This window comes from Panthera leo, chromosome A3, assembly GCF_018350215.1.
Source record: "Panthera leo isolate Ple1 chromosome A3, P.leo_Ple1_pat1.1, whole genome shotgun sequence".
NCBI classification, from domain to species: Eukaryota; Metazoa; Chordata; class Mammalia; order Carnivora; family Felidae; genus Panthera; species Panthera leo.
Window position 1 is genome coordinate 60053775 of NC_056681.1, and position 13644 is coordinate 60067418.

The 13644-nt window shown below is 41.4% G+C and overlaps 1 protein-coding gene across 3 annotated transcripts in view; it reads left to right on the forward strand.

Annotated features, from left to right (window-relative positions):
* Window positions 1-13644, forward strand: part of AFF3 (AF4/FMR2 family member 3) — a 567801-nt gene that overhangs the window by 439643 nt on the left and 114514 nt on the right. For all 3 annotated transcript variants that reach the window (XM_042931993.1, XM_042931995.1, XM_042931994.1), the window contains exon 10: window positions 9970-10021. In XM_042931993.1, coding sequence (XP_042787927.1) covers window positions 9970-10021 — 52 coding nt within the window. The remainder of the gene's footprint in view (window positions 1-9969; window positions 10022-13644) is intronic.

The following is a 13644-nucleotide window of genomic DNA, read 5'->3' on the forward strand; positions in this document are numbered from 1 at the left end:
ACGCAGCTCTTCTGACTCTTGCCCATGTGTGTGTTATATAGTGGTTCCCAAACTTTGCTATAAATCAGAATCACCTAGGAGGCTTTTAAAAACATGGCTGCCCAGCTCACACCCCTGTTACATAAGAATGTGGGGGTGGTATTCTTCAAAGATCCCAAGTGATTCTGATGTGCAGTGAAGTTTAGAAACCACTGTGTTATGCCATACACAGGCAACATGTGAGGTGGGTATCACTTAAAGTGCACTCATTTGCTAATTAGGAGATTATGCTTGGTTCTCTTTTCTAATTCTAACATTTTATCAGTTCAAATAAATCTCTCAATTAGGGACACTTAGCAGTTAACTTATTAATAACAATAGCCACAAAAATGCAAAAACTGGCATCATGAACCAAAGAACAAATCTTAACCTACTGGATGTGTAACCGTTTTAGGTTCAGTGTGTTCTTATTGTCAAAAGTTATCAATTAAATAAGCTAAACATTAGTTAGCAAAGAGAATAGACAACCAGCTTATTAATTTATTGACAACCAATTAATATTCAACATCACAAACATAAGCCATATATGTGCATATCTCATTTCTCCTCTGGTTAGGTGTAAACATTCCCCTGAAAAGAGGGTTAAATAAAGAAATACCCATCATCGAATCTATGCAGCCAAGAAAACTTTATGTTCCCAGTGAGGGTCCTCTGACCTCTCTTCTGGTATCTACCTGGAAAAGGATCTTATTCTTTCACATGCTGTACTTGAATTTACTCAGCCTTAGAAATTGAATCCTCTAAAACCGAGGACACCAAGTTCAGAAACTAATTTTCTAGAAGTCCTTGTAACAAACAAGGATAGGAATTTTGAAACTGTCTTTGAGGAGAGAGCTTTTCTCTATTAAAGTGCTATTTCTAAAGCCACGGTTGTTTTTTGATAGAAACGATAGAGTCCACACGGCCCTTTTCTCCTGTACTTCTTTCAGGAAGGAGCAATTTTAAAGTCTGATGTGTTCACAGAATGCTTCATTATAACTGTGGCCTACATTGCCCTAAATGGAAAAGATGGAGCATTTTCATACTTTCATGGTCACACAAACTGGGTGAACATCCATGAGATGTTCAAGGAAAACGGGCCCAGCATTCTATTTCTCCTAGACGGAGAATTCCCTCTGGGCCACTCAGCATCCCGAGCTAGAACTGCAATTCCAAGTGGAAAAAAAAAAAAAAAAAAAAAACCAGCACACTTTTAAAAATATACAACTTAAAAAAAAATCTAGAATTCTTTAAATAACTTTTGGGAGCTGTGTCTTTACTATATCTAAGAAAAGCGGGTATGTCAGAGCAACAAGGGTAGACGTCCCTTGCACAGTCAGCCTTTGACAAGGTGTATTTGCAAGGCTGCGCACTGTTCTGGTTTCCTAGGCCATGGCTCCCAAACACACTGCCCTAAGCATACCCCTCTTGTGGGCCACCTGCAGCTTTGTGCAAGGTTCTGCTTTCCAGTTCTTCTGTGAAGCCAAAAGCTTACATGTAATTAGCATCATCAGAATTAGAAGCAGAATGGGTCACTGAAACATTTAACTGACACAAAATGGACCTCTGGGATTCCAGTCTCCACCAAGGGTAGTCAGTGGAGGCTACACATTTATGATGATTCTAACCAAAACCTTCCCTTTCTCCTCCCTCAGTTCCTTCACATGCTAAGTTACCAGGATCTTTGCCTTCATAGGCTTGTTCATCGCACCCTGTCAAGTGCAGGCAAGAAGTGTTAGAGATTGACATCTGAAATAGGCAATGGGGGCTGAGGGCTGAGTGGGGTGGGAAAAACAAAACCTCTAGATATCTGACCACCCCTCACCTTCTATGAGCCTGCATTGTCCGGTATAGGAGCCACTAGCCACATGTGGCTAGTGAGCATTTGAACTGTGTATATTATCATTGAAACGATATGTTGGCTTAAATAAAACATACTGTTGGTTGGTTTTACTTGTTTTTCACACCTTTTTTAACATGGCTTTTACAACTTTTTAATTACCCTTTAGGCCCACAGTATACTTCTGTTGAACGGCTTGAATAATGGCTGCTAATGCTTTTAGCTTGAGCAGCTGAGAGTGATCTTGAAAAGGGACACACTAAATATTTAAAATCATCTGCCAGCATATGAATTACTTATCAATGCCTAACGAATTACAGCAAAACTTAGCAGCTTCAAACAACATTTATTACTCTATAGTTTCTGTCAGTCAGGGATCTGAGTGTGGCTCACCTGAGTCCTCTGGCTAAGGACCTCTCACAAAGCAGCACGGGGTCAGTGGGTCTGCAGTCCCCTCAAGGCTTACCTGGGAAAAGACCCACTTCCAAGCTCACTCATGTGGTTGCTGGCAAGATTCAGTTCCTCCTGGGTGGCTGGGCTGAGGACCTTAGTTCTTCCTTGGCTGTTGGCAGCAGGTTCCCCTCAGCTCCCTGCCATGGGGATTTCTCCGTACAGCAGCTCACAACCTGGCAGCTTTTTCCATCCAAGCAAGCAGGCATGAAGAGTAAGAGCATGCATGCCAACAAGCAGAGGTCACCTGAACTCGCAAGTGACACCCCATCCCTTTTGCCCTACTCCATTTACTAGAAGCAAGTCACTAAGTGCAGCCACACTCAGGGGAGGGGAGTGCATGAGGACATGAATACCAGGAGGTGGGATCATTGGGAGCATCTTGGAAGCTGCCTACCACAGCCAGATAAAGAGGATCCAGTTGACATTATATTTGTCCACCTCATAGTTGTTCTTAAATGCCATGTACGTACCCTGATGGATCTAATGTGCTGCATTCATATTTGCTTGTTGATGCATAAAGAAAACCTGAAATAATAAGAAACTATTATTTCTTATAAGAAACTGTATAAGAAACTATGGACAATGGTGATTTTGGGGGACGAAAGTAAGAAGTAAGAGGATTGGAACAAGGCTGGGAGTGAGACATTTCACTGGACACCTTTTCCTTTTTTAAATTTTTTTTTAATGTTTTACTTATTTTTAAGACAGAGAGAGACAGAGCATGAGTGGGGATGGGGCAGAGAGAGAGGGAGACACAGAATCTGAAGTAGGCTCCAGGCTCTGAGCTGTGAGCACTGAGCCCGACGTGGGGCTCAAACCCAGGAACCCGTGAAATCATGACCTGAGCCAAAGTCGGACGCTTAACCAACTGAACCACCCAGGCGCCCCTGGACACCTTTTCCTATTTGGAGAGTTCTGAACTATATGTATGTATTACTTTTTTTAAAATATCATGAGAGTGAGGGAAATAAATACCTCTGTTCCCCCAAGCACTCTGTGCTTGGCTGTCACCCTTCCTTCGTGGGGCAGGATAGAGTCCCTGATTTCAATCTGCCTCCTCTAGGACCTTGAAGCCCCTCAAGTACTCTCTCCTCCTCACAACTTTTCCTGAGCCCCCTGGTCTCCAGAACTCATCCCACCACTGACTGTGATTTTTTTTATTAGTGTTGATTTTCATTTTCCTTTGATTTCCATTTATTCTACATTAACATGCTAGATATGAGATTTCAAAGACATTCATCTCGTATCTCACCAGGGTTTAGCAGGTTTTCTAAATGAGGTTGATTTTTTGCGAGAGTCTTAAATAGTAGGAAATGAGATACTGGCCCCCAGGGAGGATGGGCCTGTGTAGAAGGTAGCAGGTGGACTCAGCTTGTACATGGGAGAAAAAGACCACTGGAACTTACCATCTGTAAGGAAAAGTAAGGTCACAAACAGAAAAGATACAATGCACCTTCACCCTCCAACCCAGGATGAGCGTGACAGAATCAGAGAGCTATTTGTGATTTCATTGACAACCAAAACAGTCCCAGGCAGAAGAGGTCCAGGAAGGAAATATATGTGAACCATCTCTCTATGCATCAACATTGCTTCAAAAGATGTAAATATGAAACCCTGGATAGGAAGATATCAGAGTTGAAAAAGCTTGGGTCATCTAGACCACACCCTTTGTCTTACTCCTGATTTCTCCATTTGTTTCCAGACTAAGTTACTTCATTTGTACCTTGGATGCATTAAATCACCAACCCCCAGTGTGAGCCTATCCTAGCCTTCCTGGCTCCCAGTCGACTGGAGTGATATGAGCTAAATTCTTCTGAACAAATGCAGAGGAAAAGTGGTTACCTATTTATGAAAATAAGCCCAGGCAGATGGTAGCACTGACCCTGACAGAGCAGTGGACTTCAGACAGAATGAAATGTGTTTTATAACTTCCTCCCCATGTTCTGAGCAGTAGAGATGATGGCTTGGGGAATACCTGCAGAGGGTTATACTTGCATAACGAGTAGGCTATCGTGCACTGCTAATTGCTAGAATAGATATTTGCATATATGAATATGTTTAATGGGGAGTCATAAACATTTGTCTTTGGCTTTAAATTTCAAATAGGTGGAGACCATAGTAGCACCAGATATAGAAGCAAATCTGAAAATCAAACAGCCCAATTAAAACTCAGATTTTTTAAAAGCCATTAAGATCAAGCAAAATGAAATGAACTTTAAAGGGCTAAAGGATTCAGGTCTGTTAAGGGCCCCAAATGGCAAGTAATTCCGGGGAAATCCTATTAATTAAAAACCACTGCTCTGTGAAATGGCTGCCATTACATTTGAAGGCAGTTAATGTGCCCGTTTGCAATACCTGTGAAGAAATAGTGGAGCATTAGAAGCAGTTGACCATCTGCTAAGGGTAGGCTACTGTTCCTGTTCCCTGGAAAGTGCCGTACCTCAAAAATGTAAGGACTAGCAACAACATAAATTTGTTGCCCAGGTAAAAATACTACATGTGGGAAAGTTGCCACAAATATTAAAGTTGTAGGGGTTTTAAGTTCTCCCTTTTATGAGAGCTCCTGAAGATCCCATCAGAGGAGGCAGTTGGGTTCTGTGAGAACTGTGTGTGCCAGAGCTTCACAACTGCAGGCAGTTTGTAAATGGCGAGAGTGATAGTGCCAATGCAAATGTAATAGCCCTGGGAGACAGGGTGCCAGCACCCCCCTCACTGGCACACGGGCAAAAGAAGGAGTAGAAGGCTGAGAGACCTGATGCCAATCCTGCTGTTGGAGAGGCAGTGTTGCCATTCATCCCTCACTTGCAGAAGAGACCCCCAACACCCACCCGCAGAGGTAGTACTTGGCACACACACGGCATAGTGGCTTCAGAGCTCCAAAGCCACTCTGTCACACCCTCTCCTGTACGCAGGCCGCACAAGGCCCCCTCCTGTGGCTCCAAACCTTTTGACCTGTACCAGGTACTCATAGGGCATGGCATAACATACCTGGGACAGTAATTTTAAGATAAGAAACTGTTGTCTAATGCAGTTCCCCAGTGAAAAATAGATGGAATCTTAATCATCAATTGCATGTTTAAAACTCTTGCCCGAGTCCTTTAACATCTCAGTTCTTAGTTACCTGGTTCAGAGGGAAGTCACAAGGGGTACCACCCTGGAGTGCCTCTGACAGCAGTTTGACAGCCCCTCTGGTGTTCAGGGCACTGAGTCCAGGTTTCTGTTTACCTCTGGCCGCACCTCTGCTCCCTGGTCATCCTTCGAAAAGTTTCATTTTATTGTCTGTTTTATTTCATCATCCCTGTTGTCATCACTTGGTGGCTCCTGCTGAGGGACTCTGGCCACGTGGCTGACCACTGGCCCTCAGAGCAGATCTCCTTGTGCACTGAGGGTGACAGGCATGTTTACTGTCCTCTCTAGCTGTGAAGCCACATCCGATCAATCAACCGTGGCAGCAATTATACCCTAAAATACATTACCCCTCTAGAGAGCCTCATCTTTTCTTTTCAGAAAAGAAAAATAGAAAGTAAGGGGGGAAAAGGTGTAAAAAAAGTAGAAAGCTCTATTCTGGTAAGTAGAGCTTAGATTTAAGGCATTATTATAGAAATATCTTTTCTCTCACATTGTTTACCCATGCAAATTCTTTAAATGCTCTAAGGCATATCCCTCAGAGATAAAAGAGGAATATTAGTGAAAATGAACATTTATTGAATGCTCGTTCCGTGCCAGGTTCTGTACTAAGCACTTTCCAAGGGTTGTGTAATGATTTCTCCAGAAAACCCGTTAAGGCAGGTATCAGGTCACTCAGCTAGGTGAGTGGCAGCGCTACGTTTCATACTGGCAGCCTGACTGTCCCAGCAGCCTGCTGGGACCACCACAGCCTGCTGTCCCAGCAGCGCCCACCTCAGAGGAGTTGCTGTGGGACTGAATGAGGTAACGTAGAAAGTGCTTTTAGCCAACCTGGCACAAAGATCCATTCAACGCTGAGATCTGCTCCTAATCAAGAGTTCTGGAAGGGGAGGGGCTAAGGGAGCATGAAAGGGAGCTGCTTTCTCGCTGGGTGGGCATCATTGGCTGGAAGAAGGCTGGGTGGTGCTCAAATGTAAGGATGCAAGGGTGCAGCAAGTGCCCACGTGAGCCACCATGACGCCGAAGCACAGGCTTCATGGGCTTATGTGCATATGACCCATTCCAAACTCTGCCTTCAGCCCTTCAGAGCATTGCCTTCCTTTTTCGGAAATGGAGTCGGAGATCCCAAGCCCCTGCCTTTTGGCCTCGCCAACACTTAATTTGGATTTTCTCTCACTTTTGGCTTACGCCTTTGTAGTTGTTTGTTCTTGTTTAATGTACGTATGCCAATCTGTTCCTTTCAGAAATAGACAGATGATAAAAATGTTCTCAAGTGGGTGGGATTAGAGTTGGGGATTGCAACAGTACCATTTGTGTGTTTAGCTGGAGGTAATCCCAGCCTGCAGTCTACCTGCTGCACACAAAACACTGACATTTCTTAGGATCTTGTGGGGGTTACAGCATTTTTCTTCTCTAACCACATTTCATTGTTCAGCTATAACCTCAAATACACACTTTGGCTCCTCTTCCCCAGGTCTGTTTAGCCAGACTTGAAGAACGCACTGAATGGAAACAAGCACTCACTTTGAAAGTTGAGTCATGGGGATTCTGCTGTGACCATCAGAATAAAACAGAAGGGCTGGTCTGTATTCTTGGATGGCCTTGAGCATCAGTTTCCTCAGCGTGTCTGTTGGGGATTGGGCACAGGGTGGCGGCGACTGGCTGTTCCAGGTCTGTGGTTGCAAGTGTTGGTAATAGCGGCACCCCAGGATTGCTGTGGGATTATGTATGAGCTGTTTGACTTAGTGTTTCATTGCCATTTCGACATATTTCAAGATTCTGAAGTTTCATTGGATTCTGACTTCTCTGGAAGTCTGTCTTGAATACGAGGTTTTTTTACATTCGATCCTTTGTTTTTAGATCTCAGCCAGAAACACAATAAATTCATTTTTTTCTCAATATAAAAAATTCACAAGGCAAGGTGGATCTCTGACTGCCTTTCTTCTGGAAGTGATGACAAAGTAGAAATGACAAGTATAGAAATGACAAAGCCAAGACCCAGAGGTGTGACTTACCAGGGATCAGAGGATATGAGAGACAGTATGAAACTCAAACAAACACGCATTGATGCATGTACACATTTTAGCACATGCTTAAAATAAACAAAAATAAGCTGTATTCCTACCTTAAAAGAGAACCTCACACACTGTTTTTACTGTTGTGGTTACTTTCAGCATTGCCAGCCTCGCGTGGTGACCGAGTCACATGGCTGGTGTGCAGCCAAGCTATGATCCCTTGCTTTGGGGCATGTTGGGATTTCTTGCTGTGGTTGACAGTGGCCTTCAAGTCTGTGCACGCTATTGCCTATATAAAGATGAAACTTCTCAGTCACCCTTGATATGACCTCCATCCAACAACAAGGGGGTTGTTAATGATGATTGTGTGTGTCCTGCCCCCTCCTTCTTTCCACCCACTGACAGGACCACCCACACTTAGAACACCCAATGCTTGCAGGGCAGTCCTTGAGATTAAACCAAATAGCTGTTGGCAGTTTACCTCTAAAGAGGGAGTGAGGGGTGGAGGCAAGAAACTATCCTGCTCCTCTGGGGTTTTTCATCAGAAAGGCATTTGTGCCTTTTGGTAGGAAAATAATCGTGGGGAAGGTGCCCCAGCCCAGCCAGCAAGCTGGTATTGTATTGTGTGCCATCACTGTGCTAGTCACTGGATACTCAAGGACAAAGAAAACACAGTCCCCTTCCTACATTCTTCCTAAACAGTGTTCTAATAAATTACCACCACGTCTTTTCTCTTTGAAGCCAAGGGTAGGAGTTTATAAGGTCAAAGGAAATGAATGGCAGCCAAGCGGATATAAAGGGCAGTTGTGGATGGAGCTCTGCAGTCTTTGCTGATGTTTTCTTGGTTTGCCTGTGGTTGAAATAATAAAAGAGTGATACTTCTCCATATTGGTAGAATAGCCATAGCCTGTGAAAAAGCAGATCTGGTGTCCTAATAGTTATGGTTTAAATGGTACACCAAAAATTGCTTAGAAATTTCTCAGTTTTCAGAGACTGAAAGTCTCAGTCTCACTCTATGACAAATAGAAGAGTTTTTCTACTTTACAAAGTAAGGGGTAATTTTATTCTCTATACTCATGGAATCTTAATCAGGATTGGGCCTTAGAGATTGCCCAGCATAACCTGTCATTTTACAAATCAGAAAATGGGACCAAGGGTAAGGGAGTTAAGTGATTTTCTCCAAACACATGGCCGGTTGGGACAAAACTAGGTCCACGCACTGCCCCAGCAAATCTTTACCCCAAGTTCACCCCAAAGGTCACTGAAATTACTTATAAAAAATATTCAGAGGAATATACTGATGATGGGCCCACAATTGGCCTTTAAAGAAACGAGGCACATTTTAGGGTAGAGTCTTTGGAAGGTGACTTCAAGGAGAACAATGAGGCCTGTCAAGTATATGGGTTCAGTGGCCTTCAGACTGATTCCTGGAGCCCCAGGATCTATCACAAATGGACCCTTCCCCACCCCCCACAGAACAGCTCTGCTTTCATTTGTGTTATAGAATGTCCTTCTGAGATTTCTTTTGAAATGAATTAATCTGAAAACTATTATTCTATAAACAGTTCATTAATGGTAATAAGAATACAATTTTATCATCATCAGAAATAATAGGGTTTGATTTTTTTTGTTTGTATGTTTTTACTTTTAACTCTTACAGACCCAAAAGTATACTTCCCCACTGCCTCCGCCATGGCAAATCTGAGACACCAGGGAGCACTGGGGAGTTAGTTGCCTTCACAGAGTCTTTTCTAGAAAGTTCTCTCCTGTTGAGTTTTCCTCATCCAGCAGGATCTTCAGGCAGATGTCTTCTCCAGATCTTTGGCCGGTGGAAGACCTAAGCAGCCAATGCTCACAGCTCTAGTTTGTTGTGTTATTGCTGTCGGAAGAGTTTTACTTGCTCTCTCATTGTTTACCTTGAATAGTAAATGGAGACATAGCATAGCACCTGTCACATGGTAAACACTGAACAAATACTGTGGAATTAAAACTTCACAACCAAAAGCTTTATTTGATTCTGTTTGTTTAAAACCTCATATTCTTGGGGCGCCTGGGTGGCTCAGTCGGTTAAGCGTCCAACTTCGGCTCAGGTCATGATCTCACGGTCCGTGAGTTCGAGCCCCGCGTCGGGCTCTGTGCTGACAGCTCAGAGCCTGGAGCCCGTTTCAGATTCTGTGTCTCCCTCTCTCTCTGCCCCTCCCCTGTTCATGCTCTGTCTCCCGCTGTCTCAAAAATAAATAAACGTTAAAAAAAATTTAAAAAAATAAAATAAAACCTCATATTCTTGAAGCAACCCATCTTACCCTATTAAGGACTGTTAAGAGGGTTAATTTTCATGATGGGGCAGTTTGTTATTTCCTAAGTACATCAGAAGAAAAAGCTTTAAAAAAAGGGTTTTTTTTTTTTAATTAATCAGAAAACAGACTTATGGTTAAATCATTACTCTAATAAAGATATTTTGGTACTGAATTATTTTGAATTTGCTAAGTATCTATACCTCTTTGTTCCTTTTTTCAGAATGCTAGAAGATGACCTTAAGCTAAGTAGTGATGAAGAGGAGAATGAACAGGTAAGATTTTCTTTTATGTTACTGTCTTTTGAATGTGACACAGCATTGCTAACTCGGTGGGTATTAACTGAGTCATACACACTCTAAATTGTGGTGCTCAAGGATGGTGGGTGCCTTCTGATAATTATGAGCTTCCATGCCATTGGGCCAGTCCATTCAACTATCTTAGTCTTAATTTCCCTTAAAACTGTGATACTGTGATTTTTATGTCATTGAAACCAACAATGGGTACTTACAATGAAGCTAACTAGCATTAGACTTCAGTATAAAATAGGCCCTTTTGTCATTTTCTTTTTCTTTTATTTTTTTGGCAAAGCTCATTGGTCTTCTAGAGATCAAGCTTGTGACCTAACCTCATCAGCATGCAATAGGCAAGCTGTAATATTAAATATTGAGAAACCTTATACAGATATTATTAACATTGAGAAGAAGCAAATGTGGAGGTGAACTTCAATGATGAATAAAAAATAATCATGCTCTGAATAGGCTGTTTGTCTTAGATGATAAATGTGCTTAAAATGTTCTTCCCTGGTGTTGATTTACCAGCTCGAGACATCAGTCAGGGGTTTATAAATACTCTTCTGATCAGTCAGTTAAGGTGGAAAAATATCCACGTAACATTCATTACTTTCACTTCTGCGTTTCAGGAAATGTTTGTATTTTTTAAAGTAAGCTTGAAAACACAAAAGATAGATTTTCCTACACTTCTGTTTCCTTCTTCTTATTATCCGTGTGGTATTTTGTTAAATTTGGACAAATGTGGTAGGTATAAAAACAATCCAGAGAGTTTTTTTCAGAGGTTATTTTTACATGTGATATAAGACTGGGTGCAATTGATCTTGAAATAGTGAATTTTTATAAAGGTGTCATGGTGTGCTATATGGGTGATTCAGCTGTCTAACCATGCAAATGGAAATAATGTACAAAGAGAGTGTGCAGAGGTGAAATAAAATTCAAAAGAACATTTCCAGGAAGAGCATCTAAGCAGAATGTGGCTGTGAGGTCACAGAGTTTGTTCACCTTGAAGAAGAAAGTGAGGCACCAAAGAGGGGCCTGGGTGTGAAGTAGAACTTGAATTGAAACTAGAGTGGCAAGTGGAGAAAACCCCAAGTGAAGGAAGGTTAATTGAGCAAGGTGAGCTGCTAGTGTTTGGGTTTTGTAGAGAGTGACTACCTTGTTTCTAGTGTGCATACCAGGAGAGTCAGGTATCTGTAACATGGCAATCTTGGCAGAACTGAGAATGACTTCACTCCTAATTTTGGTTCCTCATCTATGTGACTATTACCTAATGATTTCATCTTATCATGTTTTTTTTCCCAGCGAGAGTTTCAGATAGGTACATTGTGGATTAAGTAATATCAGATGTGTAGATTATGTATACTTTATATTAGAAAGGGATTCACAGAGTATTGCATTCAGCAAGCTTTCTTAATTTGGAAAGAATTTTCCAGAGTTATTTCCAGGAAATATTTCCACTGGAAACTCGATTTAAAAAAAATTATTTATCAAGGATATACCAGACACATTCTGTAAGGCAGTAGAAAGTTTTCGTTGAATCATTTTGCTTTATTAGCTACTCCTTTCTAATCTGTAGCCATTGATAGTATTATATTGTGAATATATAGGTTAGATCATTTATTCTTATATTTGGTGCCTGTGTATGTACACCTTTTCTCGTTTGCAGTGAAAACGGCTGACAGAATGAATGATTTTTATACAGTAGTGTAATTAAGACTCCAGACAGCAGTTTTGTATGTGGTAGTTTAAGTGATTGCTCTAACACTAATTATATTAAGTTATCTTGCTTTGGCCTATAATTATAGCCTGCCCTAATCACAAAATAATAATTTCCATGCTTTAGAGAAGACTAATGATATGGTATTATTTTCCTCCAAGACCAAAATATGACTGTGCCCCTAAAGACTAGAGCCTGTGCACACATGCAACATGCATACACACACTGCATTTCTCTGGCATTGGGAGATAATTAAACATTTAACATAAATGCTCTTGTGAGATGTAATCAGAGTTTGTCCCTTAACCCAAAATCTTTCAAAAATGTATGGTACATTTCCCTGCCTCAATAAATGCAGTATACTAACCTCCTTAGCCTTCTCTTACATGATATCTGGTTGTCCTTGTGAATATTGGTCCCTTGCTGTGACAAAGAGATACCCACAAGAGCTTCAACTTGCTATGCTGGTTTACCCTTCCTAAAGTCACCTCAGACTCACATGCATTTGAGTACTCTATCTAATGCTTCCTTTATCCTCATTGCCTCTGTGTTCTCAAAAATGAAGACACAGGCTAGTTTAGTGAGTAAGCCCGGACTGAGCAGCCCTGCTCCCTGGGTTCAAATCTCTGCTAGTGACTCAGTAGCTTTGCAGCCTCAGCCCAGCCCCTAAACTGTTCTCTGCTCCAGGGTCACCATTTGTAAAGTGGGAATTAGTGTTAGATCCCCAAAGCCTGCCGCTTCCTCAGGACTTGTGCTCTACCTGTTATCTTCACATCACCAGATCCACTAAGCTTTTGGTGTTTTGCATTTTAGTCAACTTACAATTGAATATACCATACATAGAGAAAAGTACACATAATCTAAGAATACAATGTGATGAATATTCATAAACCACACAAACCCATGTAGTCAGCACCCAGATCAAGATACAGACATGACCAGCCTCTCAGGTCTCCCATGTCCCTGTCCAGTCACCATCCTCCAGAAGAATAAGCACTCCTCTGTTTTTCTAATACCCAGAGGGTAATTTTGCTTCATTTTGAAATTTATATCAACGGAATCATACAGATTCGTTGTATCCGTTGTATCCGTTGTAACAATGGAATCTGTTGTTTCTGGCTTCTTTCACTCAGCATTATGTTTGTGAGACTCATCCATGTTGCATGTACTTGAAATTTGTTCATCTTCATTACTCATATTTCTTCATGTGCATATAGCCTAATTTACTTACCCATTCTACTACTGATGGGCATGAAGATATTTGAGGCTATTAAAATAGTGCTATTGTTAACATTCTTGTACAGGTCTTTTGGTGAGCATATGGGAACATTTTTGTTAGGTCTACACCCAAGAGTAGAAATGCAGGGCCATGCTGTATGTGCGTGCACAAGATGAATATATCATCCCAAACCATCTTCCAAAGTGGTTTCACCAGTTGGCATTCCCATGAGGAGTATAAGAGAATTGCAGTTGCTCCTCATCCTCACCATGTTTCTCTTTCAGGGTCATGAGCAGTGTTCTGAAGGTGTCTATTTTTGTATTGTCTTTGTCTGGTTTTGAAATAAGGACAGTACTGGCTTATAAAATGAATTGAATAGTGTTCCCTGTACTTGGTTTTTTTTTTTTTTTTTCCTGAAGAGATTATATAAAAGTAATGCTAATTTTTCTTTAAATGTTTGTCAGATTTCTCCAGTGAAACCACATGGGCCTGGAGATTTTTAACACTTAAAAATTCTGTTTTCTGAATAGTTAAAGAGCTATTTGGACTACTTCACATTGGGTAGGTTATGGCACTATGTGCTCTTTAAGTAATTGTTTTATCATGTCATTTAAGTTGTCACATTTACATGTAAAAAGTTCTTTTATTGTCCCTTTAATGTCTGGGTCT